The sequence below is a fragment of the Nuphar pumila genome, chromosome 1 (assembly GCF_984573655.1).
Source record: "Nuphar pumila chromosome 1, dmNupPumi1.hap1.1, whole genome shotgun sequence".
NCBI lineage: Eukaryota > Viridiplantae > Streptophyta > Magnoliopsida > Nymphaeales > Nymphaeaceae > Nuphar > Nuphar pumila.
In genome coordinates this window covers 122,663,449-122,681,328 of record NC_143249.1, presented here as the reverse complement: position 1 = coordinate 122,681,328, position 17,880 = coordinate 122,663,449, and the positions used below count along the sequence as shown (strand labels likewise).

Here is a 17,880-nt window from a genome sequence, read left to right as displayed (position 1 = left end):
CAAATCATTCACATCAAACATTGCAATATATTCAAATCATTCACATCAAACATTACAATACATTCAAATCATTGCAATACATTCAAATCATTTAAATCATTCACATCAAACATAAGGTATGTATTACAAAATGTATTTCACTAGCTCGAGTATGTTTCCTCAACACTTGTTTGACTTTCATATTCTTCTTCTTCCTCTTCCTCCTCTTCTTCTTCATTGGGCGAGTGGGTTTCTGTTGGGCTACCTCCTGGGCGTGTTTGATGACGAGCTCGGCCTGCCTCCGTCAGGTTCGAGTGGGCGCGAGTCTTCGAGGAACCCGGCTGTCCTGGATCCCGCGGCCGAACTGGTGGCGGACGACTGGCATTTTAACGATGAGTTCAAGGCGATGGGAGTCCCTGGGCTTCGATTATGCGACGCCGACTATGGTCGGGAGGAGGCCAAGGACAATTGTGGTTTCAGTGGCCTCTCCGACTACTCGGACGTTGCCGACGGTAGCTTTGTCGTGTTCAGCAGTAACGCGTTCTCGTGAGCGGTTTTCTGTTTCATGAAAACAGTTTCCCGTCTACAGCATTCTCTCCTTTTTGTGTTCCCACACCGTATACGGAATGTGTTTGACTCCTTTGTTTTGTTGGGAGAAGCACGGAAAGAAAGTCCCTTCCTTTTCCTCTTTTTCTGTTTTTTTAAACGACTTTTTTTTAAATGGAAAATGCGCCCTTGTTTGATATTTTCTGTATGGGTATTTTGGTCATTTTGTCCATACGCTGTTAAAAATCAAACTATCAAATTGTGTGAAAATTTTCGCAGTCTTTTCTTTTTTTCCAGCGTAGAAGGTAGTGTAGTGTGGGGGTTGGGGAGATGCACGGATGCAATTTCTACATGACTAACTCAATATTTGCATCACATTTACAAGGTTATCTGGTCTCTTTTATAGGAAAGGGCATGAAACATATAGCAAAGCAGGGCATGAAACATATGGCCGCATTATACATGAATGATATTAAGATATTGGTGTTGAGGTTGCCAACTTCAACCCCACCATTGCTCCCAAATAACCAAGTTTTGTGGAAACCGCAGTGCACTTCTCCAAACAGCTGGGAAATGGCAATGAGCCTCACATTCAAGGCTCTCAAATGGAATCATGATTTAACAGGACATAAGATCTGTTTAACAACCATGCATATCACTTAATACTGACATCTTAATAATGGATGGAAAAACATGCCTTAACAAGTTAAGATCTTTTTCATCAAGTGCACCACTTATATGTGGGGCTGTCAATTGGCCGCATGTGTTAAACACGTAGCCACTGAATGCCATTAGCTTGAGGAAAATGCAGCATAAACAGAACAGAAGAAAAGACAGTTGCATCTGAACATAAAACATCAAACATAATATGTTCTCGATCCTTGCTCTCCCAGTATATGAAGGCAATAAACTAACAAAAACCAACTAGCTTTCCCTTCTCCTTTTCTTACTTCCCTTGTTATCACCTTGGTTAAAACCCCTAAGATCGTTAGTTGTTTCTGCTGTGTTCTGCCTCTTCATACCACCTTTCTTTCCCCCATACCCAAACTTACCGTTCCTCCGCTCTCTGTTTTTCCCAGGTTTTTGCTTTCCTTTTCCTCCATGCCTATCACCAGCAGCCACCCCAGGCCTCAACTTTTTCGACCTCTCGAACGGCTTTCTTTCACCTTCAGCATCGAAACTCATGTCATCTGTACCTCCAGCAAACCCACTACGCTGCCTCTGCTTCCTCCACTTTTTCACCGACTCGATCTCCTCTTTCTTTTGCTGGGCTCTCTCCTTCAACTTCTGGGCCTGGACCTCTTTGGCTATTCGCTTCGCCTCCCTCGCTTTCCTTCTCTCTTCGGCTTCTTCCAACTTCTTCTTTTCAAGAATGAGCTTGCCCTTCACCTTAACCATGTGAGTGTCACTCTTCACCATCTCAGCATAGTAATCAGGAGGCCTCAGGAAAGGGACTCCCATTGATTGCAGTCTTTCAAATGCTTGCCTTGTCCCCTCCAATGCCTGCGTGTAGAAAGCTAGCTCCCATGTCAGATCATCATTTACATCTATCTCATGTCCATGATCAAAATCAATCCACAGTTTGTGTATCCAGTCTACGTTTTCAGGCCAGCAAATATCAGCAAGCTTAGCACGAAGGCCTTCAGCATCGTACACAGCATCCTTGCTAGGTTCAGTCAGTCTATCTTCTTCGTCATCATCATCCTCGTCCTCTTCTGCTTCCTCTTCTTGTTCCACTCCTCTTTTCTCTTCTCCGAACTCTTTCAAATCAACCTCATTCATGTCATCGTCAGTATCTTCTTCAACAAATGTGAGTTGCCTTTCTTCAGGCCTCACCCTCCCAAGCTGGTGAATTTTGGCAGACACCAAGAGAGAAAACTAATAAGCATGCAATACAAAATTTTACAAGGAAATAATTAAAAGAGAAGGTCACTGAGCATGTTTCCCATCATTACATTGCTCGCTACCAGAAAATCTAACAATCAGACCAAGTTCTTCAAGATTTAAATATTAATTTGATTCATTATCTATCTGCAAAACCACAACAAAGTAAAGGCCAAGTTTTATTTGACAGCAATATTCCACTCACACGTGAAACAAATTTCAAAAAGAACATGTAAATGGAAAATAGAACTGTAAATATCTGCATTGTCAACTCAGCATCAGACATGAGACCTTACAGCAAATTCCTGATGCCACTGGATCTTAAAAATGGATAATATTAATGAACAACCAGTATGCTCTTATAGTAACAATTGAGCTGCAGATTCGTAAAAATCAGATGATTGTAACTTTTTCATCTAATCGTATGTTTCAGTGAAGTAGTCCCTTAAGATACAGAAATCACAGGAATAGAGTAAAATTCCAATGGGTCACGTTATATAGTCATGTATATGCATATAAATATATAATGCAGTCACTGCATTACATAGTTTAAAATAAAAATTGTTCTAATAACTGTATACGTTTTAGTTTGCGTATATTTCCTAGTTTATACTTCATCTTTTCACTCTATTTCTATTATTTGTTGACCTTTTCTTTTAAATAATATTTGAATCTCAGCTCAAGCTCGTTCATTTACAAAATCAGCTGGAAAACTCAAGCCGAGCTTGAGCCTGATTTTGCAAGCTTTGAGCTAAGATTCCTATGGGCTCGCCCTTGACGAGGTAAACGCTGGGTGGGGTCAACTACACCCAAGCCCTTACGGAGCCCACCAGTTAAAGACACCTGAGCACCTGGTGAGAGTCGAATCTAGGACAAAAGGATGAGTACCACTGCCACTTAGGCGACCATATATAAAATGGAAGATGGGCACAACAATATGTACTAGATGGTACACATTTTTTTTAGGGTTTTAACTTTATTATATTACTAATATGAGTTTTTCACTTTGGTCCAAAGGTTGGTCACACTTCTAAAAGCTTTAGACCAAACATACAATTCATTATTCTAAATTTTGTTTAGAATTTTCATCCTATTATGATGAAAAAAGAATGACAGAAATGAGATAACTTCAATCATGGTAATACATTTCAGTATACCACGTTTAAAAACAGAAATGTTCGGCTAAAATATTTATTAAGTTTTCTGATGACAATTTTAAAATATCAGGATATCCGTTTCGTATTATCAAGTTTTCTAACAACAAATTTAGATATCATGATATCTTTTTTGTACTCAACTACGCTTGCAAGTTCTATTCTCTGACATTACGGTTACCAGGATTAGGTCTACTTGTTGACTCTGGGTCAGGTTGACACATCAAAAACCCGCCCAAACAAAGTAAGTGGTAGGATTCTGGGTTTATGTAGTTCTCTCCTCCCCGCTACGGCAGCTGCCGAAAGGCTGAAAAGATGGTCGGCTCTTTGCTGGAGAAGGGGGGCTTCGAGTAGCAACGCGCAAAGAAACTCAAGAATTCTCGTGGTGATCGAAGCATCTCTCTCTCTCTCTCTCTCTCTCTCTCTCTCTCTCTCTCTCTCTCTCTCTCTCTCTCTCTCTCTCTCTCTCTCTCCAAAGGGCGGATAGGGTCTATTGACCTATGAAATTTGACCATAAAACAGCTCCTCTGACTAGAGTTATAAGTAGATTTGTTAAAAACCAGCCAAGTCAACAGAAAAGTGTAAATCAAATGACTTTTTCAAGATATTTGAATCATCAGTTAGAGCAAGGGGTCAAATCAAAATGAGCCACAAATTTCAAACTATAAGTACAAAAATGAGCTTTTCATATTACAAACACCATAAACAATACAAACATTTGTTGCCCTCTGAGAAAATTTTAACAACGAAGGAGTTAATCTTTCAAAACTTGTTCTGAAGAGGGTAAAAATATCACGACCCTGTTAAGGCATTAATCCAAAGAAAGAATCACCTCCTTTGCAAATTTCTTATCCAGGCCTTGCCGAAATTTAAGATTCCCTTTCTAGTATTCTTCTTCAACAACAAGCAATCCTTTCTTGATAGGAATAACAACAATAACCATTATATGTAATTTGGTAAACAAAGCCATGGAACCAGCACATATCAGGTAAAAGAGTCGTTCATGATTTCAGTTATAGAAAGGAACATGCAAAGCAACATCACAGTTGGAAACAACGTATAAGCCAACACAAGTGATTCGTTTCTTATTCACAAAGGCTAAAGAAAAGAATATCAAAGTCGTGACATTCATATGTAGTCCTAGATGTCATGTATAATTAAAAGGTACAACATAACCCATTTGAGGATACAGGGATATGACCTAAGCCTAGTTTCAAAAGCGAGCAAGAGAGAGAAAAAGATCACCTTGGCAGAGATGCTTCGATCTGCACAAGAATTCTTGGGTTTCTTTGTGCGTCGCTTCTCGAAGGCCGCCTTCTTCAGCAAAGGGCCAGCCATCTTCTCTCGATTGCTGTCGTAGCAGGGAGGAGAGAACAACATAAACCCAGAACCCTACCGCTAACTTTGTTTGGGCCGATTTTGATGTGTCAACCCGATCCACAATCAACAAGTAGACCTGATCCTGGTAACCATAATACCTTTTTTGGAATTCGGAGAATAAAACTTGCAAGCGTAGTTGTGACCAAAAGGATGTCATAATATCTTAAATTTGTTGCTATAAAACTTGATGATACAAAACAGATATCCAGATATTTTAAAATTATCACCATAAAACTTGATAAATATTTTAGTCGAACAATTTCATTTTTAAACGTGGTATACTGGAATGTATTGTCGTGACTTAAGTTATCTCATTTTTGTCATTTTTTTTCATTATAACAGGATGAAAATGCTAAACAAAATTTAGAATAATAAATTGTATATTTAGTCTGAAGTTTTTAGAAGTCCGACTAACCTTGGGACCAAAGTGAAAAACTCATATTAGTAATATAATAAAGTTAAAACCCTGAAAAAAAAATTGTGTACCATCTAGTACATATATTGTTATGCTCATCTTCCATTTTATATAAAGACATGGAGATACCCACCCGGGTCGCCTGAGTGGCAGTGGTGCTGATCCTTTTTGTCCCAGATTCAACTCCCACCAGGTGCTCAGGTGTCTTTAACTAGTGGGCACCATAAGGGCTTGGGTGTAGGTGACCCCACCGAGGGTTTACCTCGCCAAGGGCAAGCCCATAGGGATCTTAGCTCAAGCTCTGCTTGAGTCAAGCTTAGGCTTGAGTTTTTCAGCTCATTTTGTAAATGAACGAGTTTGAGATGAGATTTAACCAAGTCAAGTTGAACGAAGCCCGAGCTACTCGGCTGGTTGTGCACCTGTAATGTGAACATCACATTCACTCTTTGTTGCCTTAAAGTAGTCGTAAAGGGTTGATCATTTGAGTCCAACCTCGAAGTCATATGTATCAATTGAACCGTCATAAAGTGCATCACATCTTTGATATGATTTAGCATTTCTTGGTGCCATCTAACACATTTTTTAATATTTATTAGTCGAAGAAACCACATATGTGGATCAAAGACCTGGTCCCACTGGCTCAGCCTACCATTCTTACACTCTGCCGTCTCAAAGGTGTAAAACTTTGAGGTTAAAACCCTCGTCTCCAGTGCCTAATGTTCAAACATACGGCTCACTCCCAAGTAATTAAAACCCCTTGACAGGAAGCTTCCTACTATAGTCATGAGACAAGGGATCGACACTCCTGGTATCGAACTTGTGACAGCTTCCAACTTGAATATGTTAACCGATCTACCTGGCCAGATGTACGTGAGAGCCCTTGTGGGATGACCAATGTAACTCTTAAATGGTGCTGCCCAATAGGATAGCCTTTGCTTCGTCAATTTGAATCTTTGATTTATTTACTGATAGCTAGGGCACTTGTTCACAAGGACGTCCCTACTCTTCGCATCAAAGCTGGATATCGGGAATGAACAGGGCTCCGTTTGTCTGGTAGGAGCAGCTAGTGCATGTCACCTTGTGTTTGGACGTTGCAGGTTCAAAACCCAATGGTATAGTTGTATGACTGGTAGGGGTCTGCCTAACATCAGCTTGCCTTTAAAAAAAATGCTGGGTATCGATAGAATGATTTGTTTTTTTTTAAGGCAAGCTGTCTTGTTCCACTCCTCTTTTCTCTTCTACGAACTCCTTCAAATCAACCTCATCGATGTCATCGTCAGTATCTTCATCAAATATAAGTTGCCTTTCTTCAGGCCTCACCCTCCCAAGCTGGTGACTTTCGGCAGACACCAAGAGAGAAAACTAATAAGCATGCAATACAAAATTTTACAACAAAATAATTAAAGGCGAAGGTCACTGAGCATGTTTCCCATCATTACATTGCTCGCTACCAGAAATTATAACAATAAGACCAAGTTCTTCAAGATTTAAATATTAATTTGATTCATTATCTATCCGCAAAACCACAAGGCAAATGCCAAGTTTTATTTGACAGCAATATTCCACTCAACGGCTTTCAAAAAGAACATGTAAATGGAAAAAAGAACTGTAAATATCTGCATTGTCAACTCAGCATCAGACATGGGACCTTACAGCAAATTCCTGTTGCCACTGGATCTTAAAAATGGATAATATTAATGAACAACCAGTATGCTCTTATAGTAGCAATTGAGCTGCAGATTGGTAAAAATCAGATGATTGTAACTTTTTCATCTAATCGTATGTTTCAATGAAGTAATCCCTTAAGCTATGTCACAGGGATTCGGCTAGGAGGGTGCCGCACCCGCGTCGACGCGACTTGACGCGGGTGCGGGTGCGGGTGCCGCACCGGGTGCGGTCAACTCGATCCTGGGTGCGTTGACCGCACCCAGGATCATTAATGTCCATTTTAAAAAAAAAAAAAATTGCCCAAATGGGCTTCGAAATTTTTTTAAAAAAACTTTATGCTAGTCTGTCAAGCATAAAGTAAGTTTTTCACACACAGCTGCTGACAGCAGCTGTCAGCTGTGCTGTCAGCACAGCTGCTGACAGCTGCAGCAGCTGTCTGTCAGCAGCTGCCTGTCAGCTGCTGACAGCAGCTGACAGCTGCAAAGTTTAAAAAAAAACCCCGCCTATTCCCCAACCCCCTTTATATATATATATATATTACTTATTACATTTTTGCCCCTGCCGCACCCCCGCACCCGGGTTTTTTGGAAGTGCCGAATCCCCGCACCCGCACCCATGTGACATAGCCCTTAAGATATAGAAATCACAGGAATAGAGTAAAATTCCAATGGGTCACGTTATATAGTCATGTCTATGCATATAAATATACAATGCAGTCTCTGCATTACATAGTTTAAAATAATTTTTTTTCTAATAACGGTATATGTTTTAGTTTGCTGATATTTCCTAGTTTATACTTCACCATTTCACTCTACTTCTATTATTTGTTGACCTTTTCTTTTCAATAATATTTGAATCTCAGCCCAAGCTCGTTCATTTACAAAATGAGCTGGAAAAATCAAGCCCAAGCTTGCCTCAAGCGGAGCTTGAGCCTGATTTTGCAAGCTTTGAGCTAAGATCCCTATGGACTCGCCCTTGGCAAGGTAAACCCTCGGTAGGGCAACCTACACCCAAGCCCTTGGCAAGCCCACCAGTAAAAGACATCAGAGCACCTGGTGGGAGTCGAATCTGGTGTCCATATATAAAATGGAAGATGAGCACAACAATGTGTACCAGATGATACACATTTTTTTCAGGGTTTTAACTTTAATCTATTACTAATATGAGTTTTTCACTTTGGTCCCAATGTCGGTCGGATTTCTAAAAACTTTAGATCAAACATACCATTCATTATTCTAAATTTTGTTCAGCATTTTCATCCTATTATGATGAAAAAAAATGATAGAAATGAGATAACTTAAATCATAGTAATACATTTCAGTATACCACGTTTAAAAATGGAAATGCTCGGCTAAAATATTTATCAAGTTTTCTAGTGACAATTTTAAAATATCGGGATATCCGTTTCATATTATCAAGTTTTCTAGCAACAAATTTAAGATATCATGATATCCTTTTTGTACCCAACTCCGCCTGCAAGTTCTATTCTCCGACTTTCAAAAAAGGCATTACGGTTACCAAGATCGGGTCTACTTATTGATTCAAAGTTGGGCTGACACATCAAAAACCGGCCCAAACAAAGTAAGCGGGTAGGGTTTTGGGTTTATGTAGTTCTCTCATTCCCGCTACGGCAGCAGCCGAAAGACAGAGAAGATGGTCATCCCTTTGCTGAAGAAGGCGGACTTCGAGAAGTGAAGCACAAAGAAACCCAAGAATTCTCATGGCGATCCCAGCATCTCTCTCTCTCTCTCTCTCTCTCTCTCTCTCTCTCTCTCTCAAGGGAGGCTAGGGTTTATCGACCTATGAAATTTGACCATAAACAGCTTCCCTGAGTAGAGTTATATGTAGATCTGTTAAAAACCAGTCAAGTCAATAAGAAAGTGTAAATCAAATGACTTTTTCAAAATATTTGAATCATCAGTTAGAGCAAGGGGTCAAATCAAAATGAGCCACAAATTTCAAACTATGGGGACAAAAATATCGATAACAACAACAATGAGCTTTTCATATTACAGATACCATAAACAATACAAACATTTGTTGCCCTCGGAGAAAATTTTAACAACGAAGTTAACCTTTCAAAAATTGTTCTGAAGGGGGTAAAAATATCACGAGACTGTTATGGCATTAATCCAAAGAAAGAATCACCATCCTTTGCAAATTTCTTATCCAGGCCTTGCCTAAATTTAAGATTCCCTTTCTGGTATTCTTCCTTCTTCAACAACATGCAATCCTTTCTTGATAGGAATAACAACCATTATACTTAATTTGGTAATCAAAGCCATGGAACCAGCACATATCATGTAAAAGAGTCGTTCATGATTTCAGTTATAGAAAGGAATATGCAAAGCAACATCACAGTTGGAAACAACGTGTAAGCCAACACAGGTGATTCTTTTCTCATTCACAAAGGCTAAAGAAAAGAATATCAAAGCCGTGACATTCATATGTAGTCCTAGATGTCATGTATAATTAAAAGGTACAACAACATAACCCATTTGGGGATATATGGGGATATGACCTAAGCCTAGTTTCGAGAGAGAGAGAGAGAGAGAGAGGGATCACCTTGGCAGAGATGCTTCGATCTCTATGAGAATTCTTGGGTTTCTTTGCACGTCGCTTCTCGAAGGCCGCCTTCTTCAGCAAAGGGCCGACCATCTTCTCTGTCTTTCGGCTGCTTCCGTAGCAGGGAGGAGAGAACCTAAGTAAGGCGATCTACAACATCCAGTACCTATAGTCACAAATAACTTTAATCACATATATAGGAGCATGACGAAATTACAACTAAAACAAATTGAAACTAGTATGACTGCGCATCTCAGACTAGGCTCAGAGAAATCTATACTTTTAATTAATTCAAGATATCTTAGATGCAAATTGAGAGTAAGATGCAATCTAAAATCCAAATGGGCCAAGGTAATAGATCCATATATGTAGATCCAAAATGCAATTTATGACAGGCTTATCAAAATCAAGAACTTATCAAGATGATGGTGTATTTGTTGAATCTTGAACTTAATAGGGTTATTTGACAAATTATTCAACATCTTAAAAATTGAGATGAGCAACAAACCTGTTTCTCCAGTACCAAATTCATGCAGGTTGTGGAAAGGCATCCCTAAAGTTCACAAATCTGAGACCAAAACCCAACCACAAAAATTCAAATGTCAGAAATAACTGAAAATTCTGAATCTATTGCATAAAAAACTGCAAAAAAAAACAAAAACAAAACAAATGACAACAATCACAATAATAACGCGCTTCATAAAAAAAGACCATAGCCTCCTCTCTTGAAACCTATAAATCTACATTTCTATGACATTGAAAACCGGGGGGAGACAGAATTAGAAGAAGAGAGCAAAAAAAAGGAAGTAATAAAAGAACAAAAAAAGAAGAAGACATCACAAGAGAGGAGATCAATCATCAATGATTACACTCTTCTCTCTAAACAATATATTACATGTAAAGTGTTAGGGTACCCTTAGGAAAAGAAACAAAAAAACAAAACCCATACATGGAAAAACACCAAATTATCGTCCTACAAACTAGATATGATATGCATGCCCTTTTAATACCCTCTACCCCTCAACTATTTATAGGTGGGGCATCTTAATTCTGATACGCTCTCTAGTCTTGGAGCACACACTCGAAGATGGTGGTGTAGCCGATGGGTTCGTCAGATCGACTTCAAGCCTACCTAACGATTGACCAAACTTTTTGATAGCCACGCAGAACATGTCGTTCCTCCTCAAGGTATTCCTCTTCCACTTTGTCAATAACCACATCTGCACCACTTCTGGTTTGTCATAATCTAGTTAGTGCCTGCCTACTAGACATCCCAAACCAGCGACACCCAAGGACATCAACCAGTTGGGCTTCTGTGGTATGCTCACACCAAACTGAACATCTCTGTTTCCCTCTCTTTACCCCCATTCAAAAACAATCCAACAACAAACAAGCCCTTGTCATTCCCTTCCTCACTATCATTATCCAGGACATATAAATCAACCTTATGATTAGAAGGTTTATCAAATTAGGAAGTTGAATAATGTTAAAATTATAATTCTCGTTTATCAATAGATGAGAGACCCATGGCAGTGCAAATTCAGTTTTGAAATAGGTTATGGTTTTCATTTTCATTTTCTCTTAATTTTGAATTATTTACTGCTCTTTTAAATAATTTAGATATCCTAGATAATTTAGCTTCATAGTTGCACTTGGGTATCAATCTGCAGGATTTCAAGAATGACCTTATTGATTTTCTTGCATCAAATTCGTATCGAAGCATCGGTTCGTTAGTCATCATAATCTCTTGAAGCTCAAGAGAGGATCTTGCTAAGATGTTTGAAACACACGTCAAATACTTGGAAATCAATATACACAAATCTAAAGAAAATTGTATTCGTATGAAGGAAAACATTAATCATATACTTGAAAGAATTTAAAAAAAATCATAAATTTCACATTTTTTTGGCAAAATCTAGACAATAAAAAAATAAATTTAAAATAAAAAAATATTTTATAAGAAATTATTAATATTTTTTAAAATAAAACACATGTTTTTTCATGATAAATAGCCGTTTGAAACGTAAATATCACATTTAAATTGCGGTATTTATATTTTTTATAAATCCCTTGAGAAATTGCCGTTTTAAACTTTCAGACAATTTCTCACGATATTATCACGAGACTCGATAATTTTGTCACTATGATATAGATATGACGCAATGATGCAATATCCAACTTCAAAAGAAAGACTCAAATAACAAATAGAACCTTTAGCCTATAAATAGATAAGAGGCGGAGGAAACTATCATAATTTTTTTTTCTCAATGGGATTATTTGTTGTTATTTCTCAGCCATGTACCATAGGTGTGGGTGCGGATGCGGCGGTGCGGCACTTTAAAAAAGCTTGGATGCAGAGGTGCAGGAAGGATATATATATATGTATATATATATATATATGTATATATATATATATATGTATATATATATATATATAATTTTTAACAGTTTTAAGTTAACACTGTGTATTTGTGTGCATTTATGTATTTATATATATAATATAGATAAAAATAGACTTGATTAGGGTTCACTGAATCTACTTTTGGATAGAAATGGACCTCAGTGTGGTTGACTTCACCTAACATAAAGGAAGTTGTGTCCAAGTGTCGCACTCGTGCGGGTGCGACGCGGGTGCAGTGCCCTGTTAGAAGAGTCTGTGTGTCATAGTTTCTCAGTTTTTCAAGATATAGATTGTAAATTTCCAGTCATTGTTAGATATTTTTGTTTTTTGCGGTTATCTATATTAAAGTTGTGAGCTTTCATAATGCTCTTGTTGCAACTTGCAGCAAACTATGTTGCTTAGTTGCAATGGTTGGTGACTTGGCGGTGACTCGCAAACCACGATATAGCTGGATGAAAGGATAGACTTTGGGTTCATAAGGACAAGTTTTAATGGATTTTCATGCCAATTTGGGTCATGTAGAAAGTTTTGGATGAAGGGTTTTAAAAAACTAGAATTTGCGAAACAAGAAGGAAATTGACTCTTTAGCTATGTCACATAGGTGAGGGTGCGAATGCGGCGATGCAACACTTTAAAAAAACTTGGGTGCGGGGATGATGATATATATATATATATATATGTATATAATTTAACACTTTTAAGTTAACACTACGTGTATTTGTGTGCATTTATGTATTTATATATATAACATAGATAAAAATGAACTTGATTAAGGTTAATTGAATCTACTTTTGAATAGAAATGGACCTCAATGTGGTTGACTTCACCTAACACAAAGGAACCAGTGTTCAAGTGTCCCTGTTAAAATATTATGTGTGACATAGCTCTTTAGATCTGAATATCATCGATTTGAGAGAGAATAAGGTTAAACTAAATTAGTTCATCCATACTCACTCTCATCTAGGATGGTGGTGACGATGGAAGTGGTCGGTTCAGGCTGTGATAACCATGACCACCCTTATCCAAAAATTGGAGTCCCCATGGGTGGTTGGGGCATTGTTTTTTGTCTAATTGATGGTGACTCAATGGTTGATCTTTGGCCAACATCAATCCCTATGCCACAGGGTTGTCTGAAACATGGTAGTGAGACGAGTGGGGTAAAACAAAGGGGCGATAATGGGGCAGTAGGCCAGTGAGTTAATTATGTGGAACTAGAGCGATGTTACTGGCTCCATGGGGTACATCTTGATCCATTTTCGTGCTTAAGCTTCCTAATTATGCCAACATATTTCCAAATCTAAATATGGTTCTAACTTAATTATCATATATATATATATTACTATTTCTTAAAGATGGACAAATTTCTTTACATACTTTTTCAAAATTACATAGAAAGTTTTGTTGGATTCAAATGCGATTTTTAAAATTCTCAACATACTTTTTTTCTCACAATTCTCTCATCATGCACAAGAGAGAGAGAGAGAGAGAAATTAGGAAAATTTATAAGATGTCTTATATTACCAAAGAGATAGATTAGGAAAATCATAACAAAGTTACCAAATTAAATTAAAGGGAGAACATATATGTATAGAAAAGAAGAATGCGATATTTGAATATAAGGATTAAAATGTAATTTAGAAAAAAAGACATGTATATATATATATAGTTACTAGAATATGAGAACTGGAATATGAGAACTAGAAATATGGGCATTTCAAACACTTTTTTTGCAAATTCAACCATGTGGATGTGCTCCAAATGGCGAATTTGCTAGGAATCAACCATTGGATCGTGTATTTTCAACGAAAAAATGAGATTTTTAAATGCTTGAATATTTATGAAGATTATGCGCCATTGATTTTAAAGCCTTAAAAAAACTCGTTTATGCATCAAAATCGGATGATTCAAGAGAAGATTCTCATAAAATCAAGCATGTAGATCACATCCGTCAAGTTATATTCAAGAGAAAAGAACAAAAAATTCATGAAAATCATGGTTCACACATTAGTTCTCATATTTCCCGTTCTCACATTCTAGTGACTATATATATATATATAGAGAGAGAGAGAGAGAGAACAAAAATATGGGAACTAGAAATATGGGCATTTCCAACACTTTTTTTTGCAAATCCAACCATGTGGATGTGCTTGGCATGGTGAATTAGCTAGGAATCAACCACTGGATCATGTATTTTTGATGAAAAAATGTGATTTTTTGAATGCTTGAATATTTATGAAGATTATGAGCCATTGATTTTAAAACCTTAACAAAATCAAGTTTATGCATTAAAATCAAATGATTAAAGAGTGGGTTCTTATAAATCGAAGCATCTAGATCACATCCATAAGGTTAGATTCAAGAGAAAAGAACAAAAAATCCATGAACATAATGGTTCACACATTAGTTCTCATATTTCCCGTTCTCATATTCTAGTGATTATATATATATATATATATATATATATATATATATATACACACCCCTCTCTCTCACTTGTTAACCCCAGTACACCGCCTTCCTCTCCCTCTCTCTCTTGGTAACCCCCACCATCCCGTCTCTCCACTAAGAGAAGAAGGTGAAGATCTCTCTCTCTCATAGTTGCCGAAGGCGTCATAGAGAGTGGGGAAGTGCGCTTCTCCAAAACGTGTTTCAGAAGAACGAAGCATCGCGCTTCCGAAACGTCCTGGGAAGCACATACAAAAAAATGGGCAGCTCGCTTCTGCCTTTTTTTTCATTTTTTGTATTTTTATTTTTATTTTCTTTTTCTTTTTCTTTTGTCAATTCCCTCTCGCTTCCTAGGTCGCTTTAGAGACGATTCTTGGTTCACTTCTAAGTTGTCCCACGCTTTCCGCTTCTTAAAATTTTGAAAGTGCCGCGCTTCCCGCTTCGGCTTTCTGAATCGCTTCTCGCTCCCGCTTCCTCAACTGGCAACTCTGCTCTCTCTTTCACTCTCCTGCTCTTCTTCTCTTCTACTTCTTTTCCTTCCTCTTCATCTCCTCTTCTTCCTTCCTACATAGTATCAAACTGAAAAAAACTTGGTATGTGGTTTGGGTCTTAGAAGGACCTGATTCGAACAGACCTAAAATGTACCCATGTCCAGAAGTGTCGACACAGGTACGTTGGGTCAGATGGCGTGCTCGTGTGACAGACAGTAGGCTAGAAAAGTGGTGGGCAGCTACCACTTACTCTCTCTCTCTCTCTCTCTCTCTCTCTCTCTCTCTCTCTCTCTCTCTCTCTCTCTCTCTCTATATATATATATATATATATATATATATATATATATATATATATATATATTAGTAATGATATGATGCACCTAGAGTAAGCTGCATGCATATTTAAGATGCATCACCACCGTTGGATCTCAAAAAATCCAAAGGCTATTAAAAGGGAGTAGGTGCTTCAGGAGCACCGTATCGTTATTATAGAGAGAGATGCAGGGGGGGGGGGGGGAGGGGGTAGGAAAATCCATCTGTCCAGACGTGTCAACACAGGTACGTTGGGTCAGATGGCGTGTCCGTGTGACATAAGCAGTAGGCTAGAAAAGTGGTAGGCAGCTACCACTTACTCTATATTATATACATATATATTAGTAATAATACGATGCTTCTAGACTAAGCTGCATGCATATTTAAGATGCATCACCGCCATTGGATCTCAAAAAATCCAAAGGCTATTAAAAGGGAGTAGGTGCGCCGCATCGTTATTATAAAGAGAGGGTGTAGGAAAATCCATCCAGAATTACCAAAGTTACCTACAGTCAAATTATAGATAATTTTAGAGTTACAACAAGAGAGCGAGAGAGAGATTTTAGCCTAAATTAGTTATTTAAAAAATGGCCAAATTAGAAAATAATGGATAATTTTAAAAATTACCAAATTTCAATAACTAATAAGCACAGGATTCAATTTGCTAAAAGATCATATCCATAATGAAGAAAGTAGGTTTATTATTATTATATAGAGATTTCGTTAGTAAAGAGGAGGTTTTTTAAGTCTGAGAGAGAGAGAGAGGGAGCACTTACTCACTTTTGGTTATGACGACTAAGTAGAGGTTCTTATGCTATGCAATAAGGAGCACATAATAGGCATTATTTCCTTTTTCTTTTTCTTAAATCATATATATTTTGAATTTGGTTTGGATCCTACGATCAACCGCTTCTTTATTGCTCCGTCCATGAGAACGGGCCGTTGATCTGCACCAACAATTATAGCAATCGATAAAATTCCACAGCTTTCAAGAGAATCAACTAGAGAGCGACAAAAAACATAAAACATGAATTAAAAAAAATCTACATCAGATGTCCTTCAGCAAAAGGGTACACCGCAAAAAAACTCAACCTTCATGTTAAATAACTTTGTGTGTCTGCATCAGAATCTTTGCATGTTTCTTCCAGTAAACATTAAACCTCAGCCGTTGTTACAGAGAAATTGTGTGCATGTCTCCCATTCACCATTGATCATTAAGCAAAACAACTTGGCACCAACATAAAAAACGGAGCTATGAATCGCAACCCATGCGACTAAATTTAGCATCGAAGCGAGTAAGCAAACAAAAATAAGCCAAAAGGAAAAAAGACAATTGTGCATGTTAAAGAAAAACGAAGGAAAAGAAAATTCCACTTCTCAAGAAGGAAACGTGCCACGGAATACAACTATGAGCTCACCATCAAAATCCAAGAATGAATAATAGCTACAAAGGAATCACAACCAGTTTCAATCAAACAAAATCATTTTAGCATCGCAACCAAGCACATCGAGCAGTTTGCTTTGATCAGAAACGTCGAATCCAAACAACGAAAAACCTTAAAAGAAATCCACTAGATCCACTCCAATCTCAAGAACAAAGAAAACAAATCTTTTAAACAGAATGTTCCATGACATAATCAATATTTCTTCAGAGAGAGAGAGAGAGATGATACCTTGCCGGAGCGTTTGAGGTGGGAGGCGTAGGCCTTCACAAAGTCGTGTGGGGAGACATCCTTTACCACCCTCGCCGTTACCATTGGCTGCCGCCGCACTGGTTGCTTCGGCAGACACTCTCTCTCTCTTAGGGATGGCAGTGGACCGGGGGAAAGCGGGGCCCCGCCCCGCCTCGCCCCGTTTGGACCGGGGATGAAGGGTATGAAACGGGGATGGAGGCGGGGATGAAGGTTAAAATCCATCCCCGTCCGGGGGTGGAGGCGGGGATGGACTGGCACGTTCCCCCGCCCCGGCCCCGCCCCGGCCCATCCCCGCCCCGCCCCCGGCCCATCCCCGTCCCGGCCCCGCCCCATCCCCGCCCCCAACTCAGATGAACTGTTTACTAACCCTAACTCCCTTCCCTAATTTCCTAACCCTGGAGCCGGGCGACGTTACTGTGCACGTAGGACGCCGGGTTCTCGATAGCGTACCGGACTCCGGCCTGGGCGGCGAGGTGCATCACGTGGGTGAAGGCGACGAGGTCGAAGAGCTTGGCCAGGAGCCGGGCGTCGTTGATGTCGCCGGCGATGACGAAGACGCCGTGGTCGCCGAGGATTCGACGGCGGGCCTTCTTGAGCGAGGGGTCGTAGTAGTCGTTGAAGTTGTCGAGGCCGACGACACCGTCACCGCGCTTCCGGAGGGCGAGCGAGACGTGGGTGCCGACAAAGCCAGCGGCGCCGGTGACGAGCACGCTCATCCCGCGGGGTCGGGGACGGGGGCGGGGTCGGGACGGGGACGGGGCGGGGGCGGGGCGGGGACGGGGACGGGGCGGGGACGGGGACGGGGCGGGGGTGGAGGACATGAAACGGGGATGAAGGCGGGGGTGGAGGATAAAATCCATCCCCGCCGCGGAGGCGGGGCGGGGGTGGAGGATAAAATTTTGAGGCGGGGCGGGGGTGGAAACCTTGTCCCCCGCCCCGCCCCGCC

At 39.4% G+C, this 17,880-nt stretch overlaps 1 protein-coding gene across 2 annotated transcripts; it reads right to left on the bottom strand.

Moving 5' to 3' along the window:
* Positions 1–1,343: 1,343 nt before the first annotated feature.
* LOC149849144 (putative rRNA-processing protein EBP2 homolog) lies at positions 1,344–17,042 on the bottom strand. Of its 2 annotated transcripts, XM_090013418.1 has the most exons (4): positions 16,914–17,042; positions 10,100–10,159; positions 9,592–9,757; positions 1,344–2,370 (listed from the first exon to the last, which is right to left on the bottom strand). In XM_090013418.1, the coding sequence occupies exons 3-4, from the start codon at positions 9,682–9,684 to the stop codon at positions 1,450–1,452; spliced, it is 1,014 nt and encodes a 337-aa protein (XP_089869544.1). In that variant the 5' UTR covers positions 9,685–9,757; positions 10,100–10,159; positions 16,914–17,042; the 3' UTR covers positions 1,344–1,449. The 2 variants fall into 2 exon arrangements, with proteins under 2 accessions (XP_089869544.1, XP_089869548.1); XM_090013422.1 differs by lacking the exons at positions 10,100–10,159; positions 16,914–17,042 and adding an exon at positions 2,481–2,556 and having other exon boundaries at positions 9,592–9,645.
* Positions 17,043–17,880: the final 838 nt, after the last annotated feature.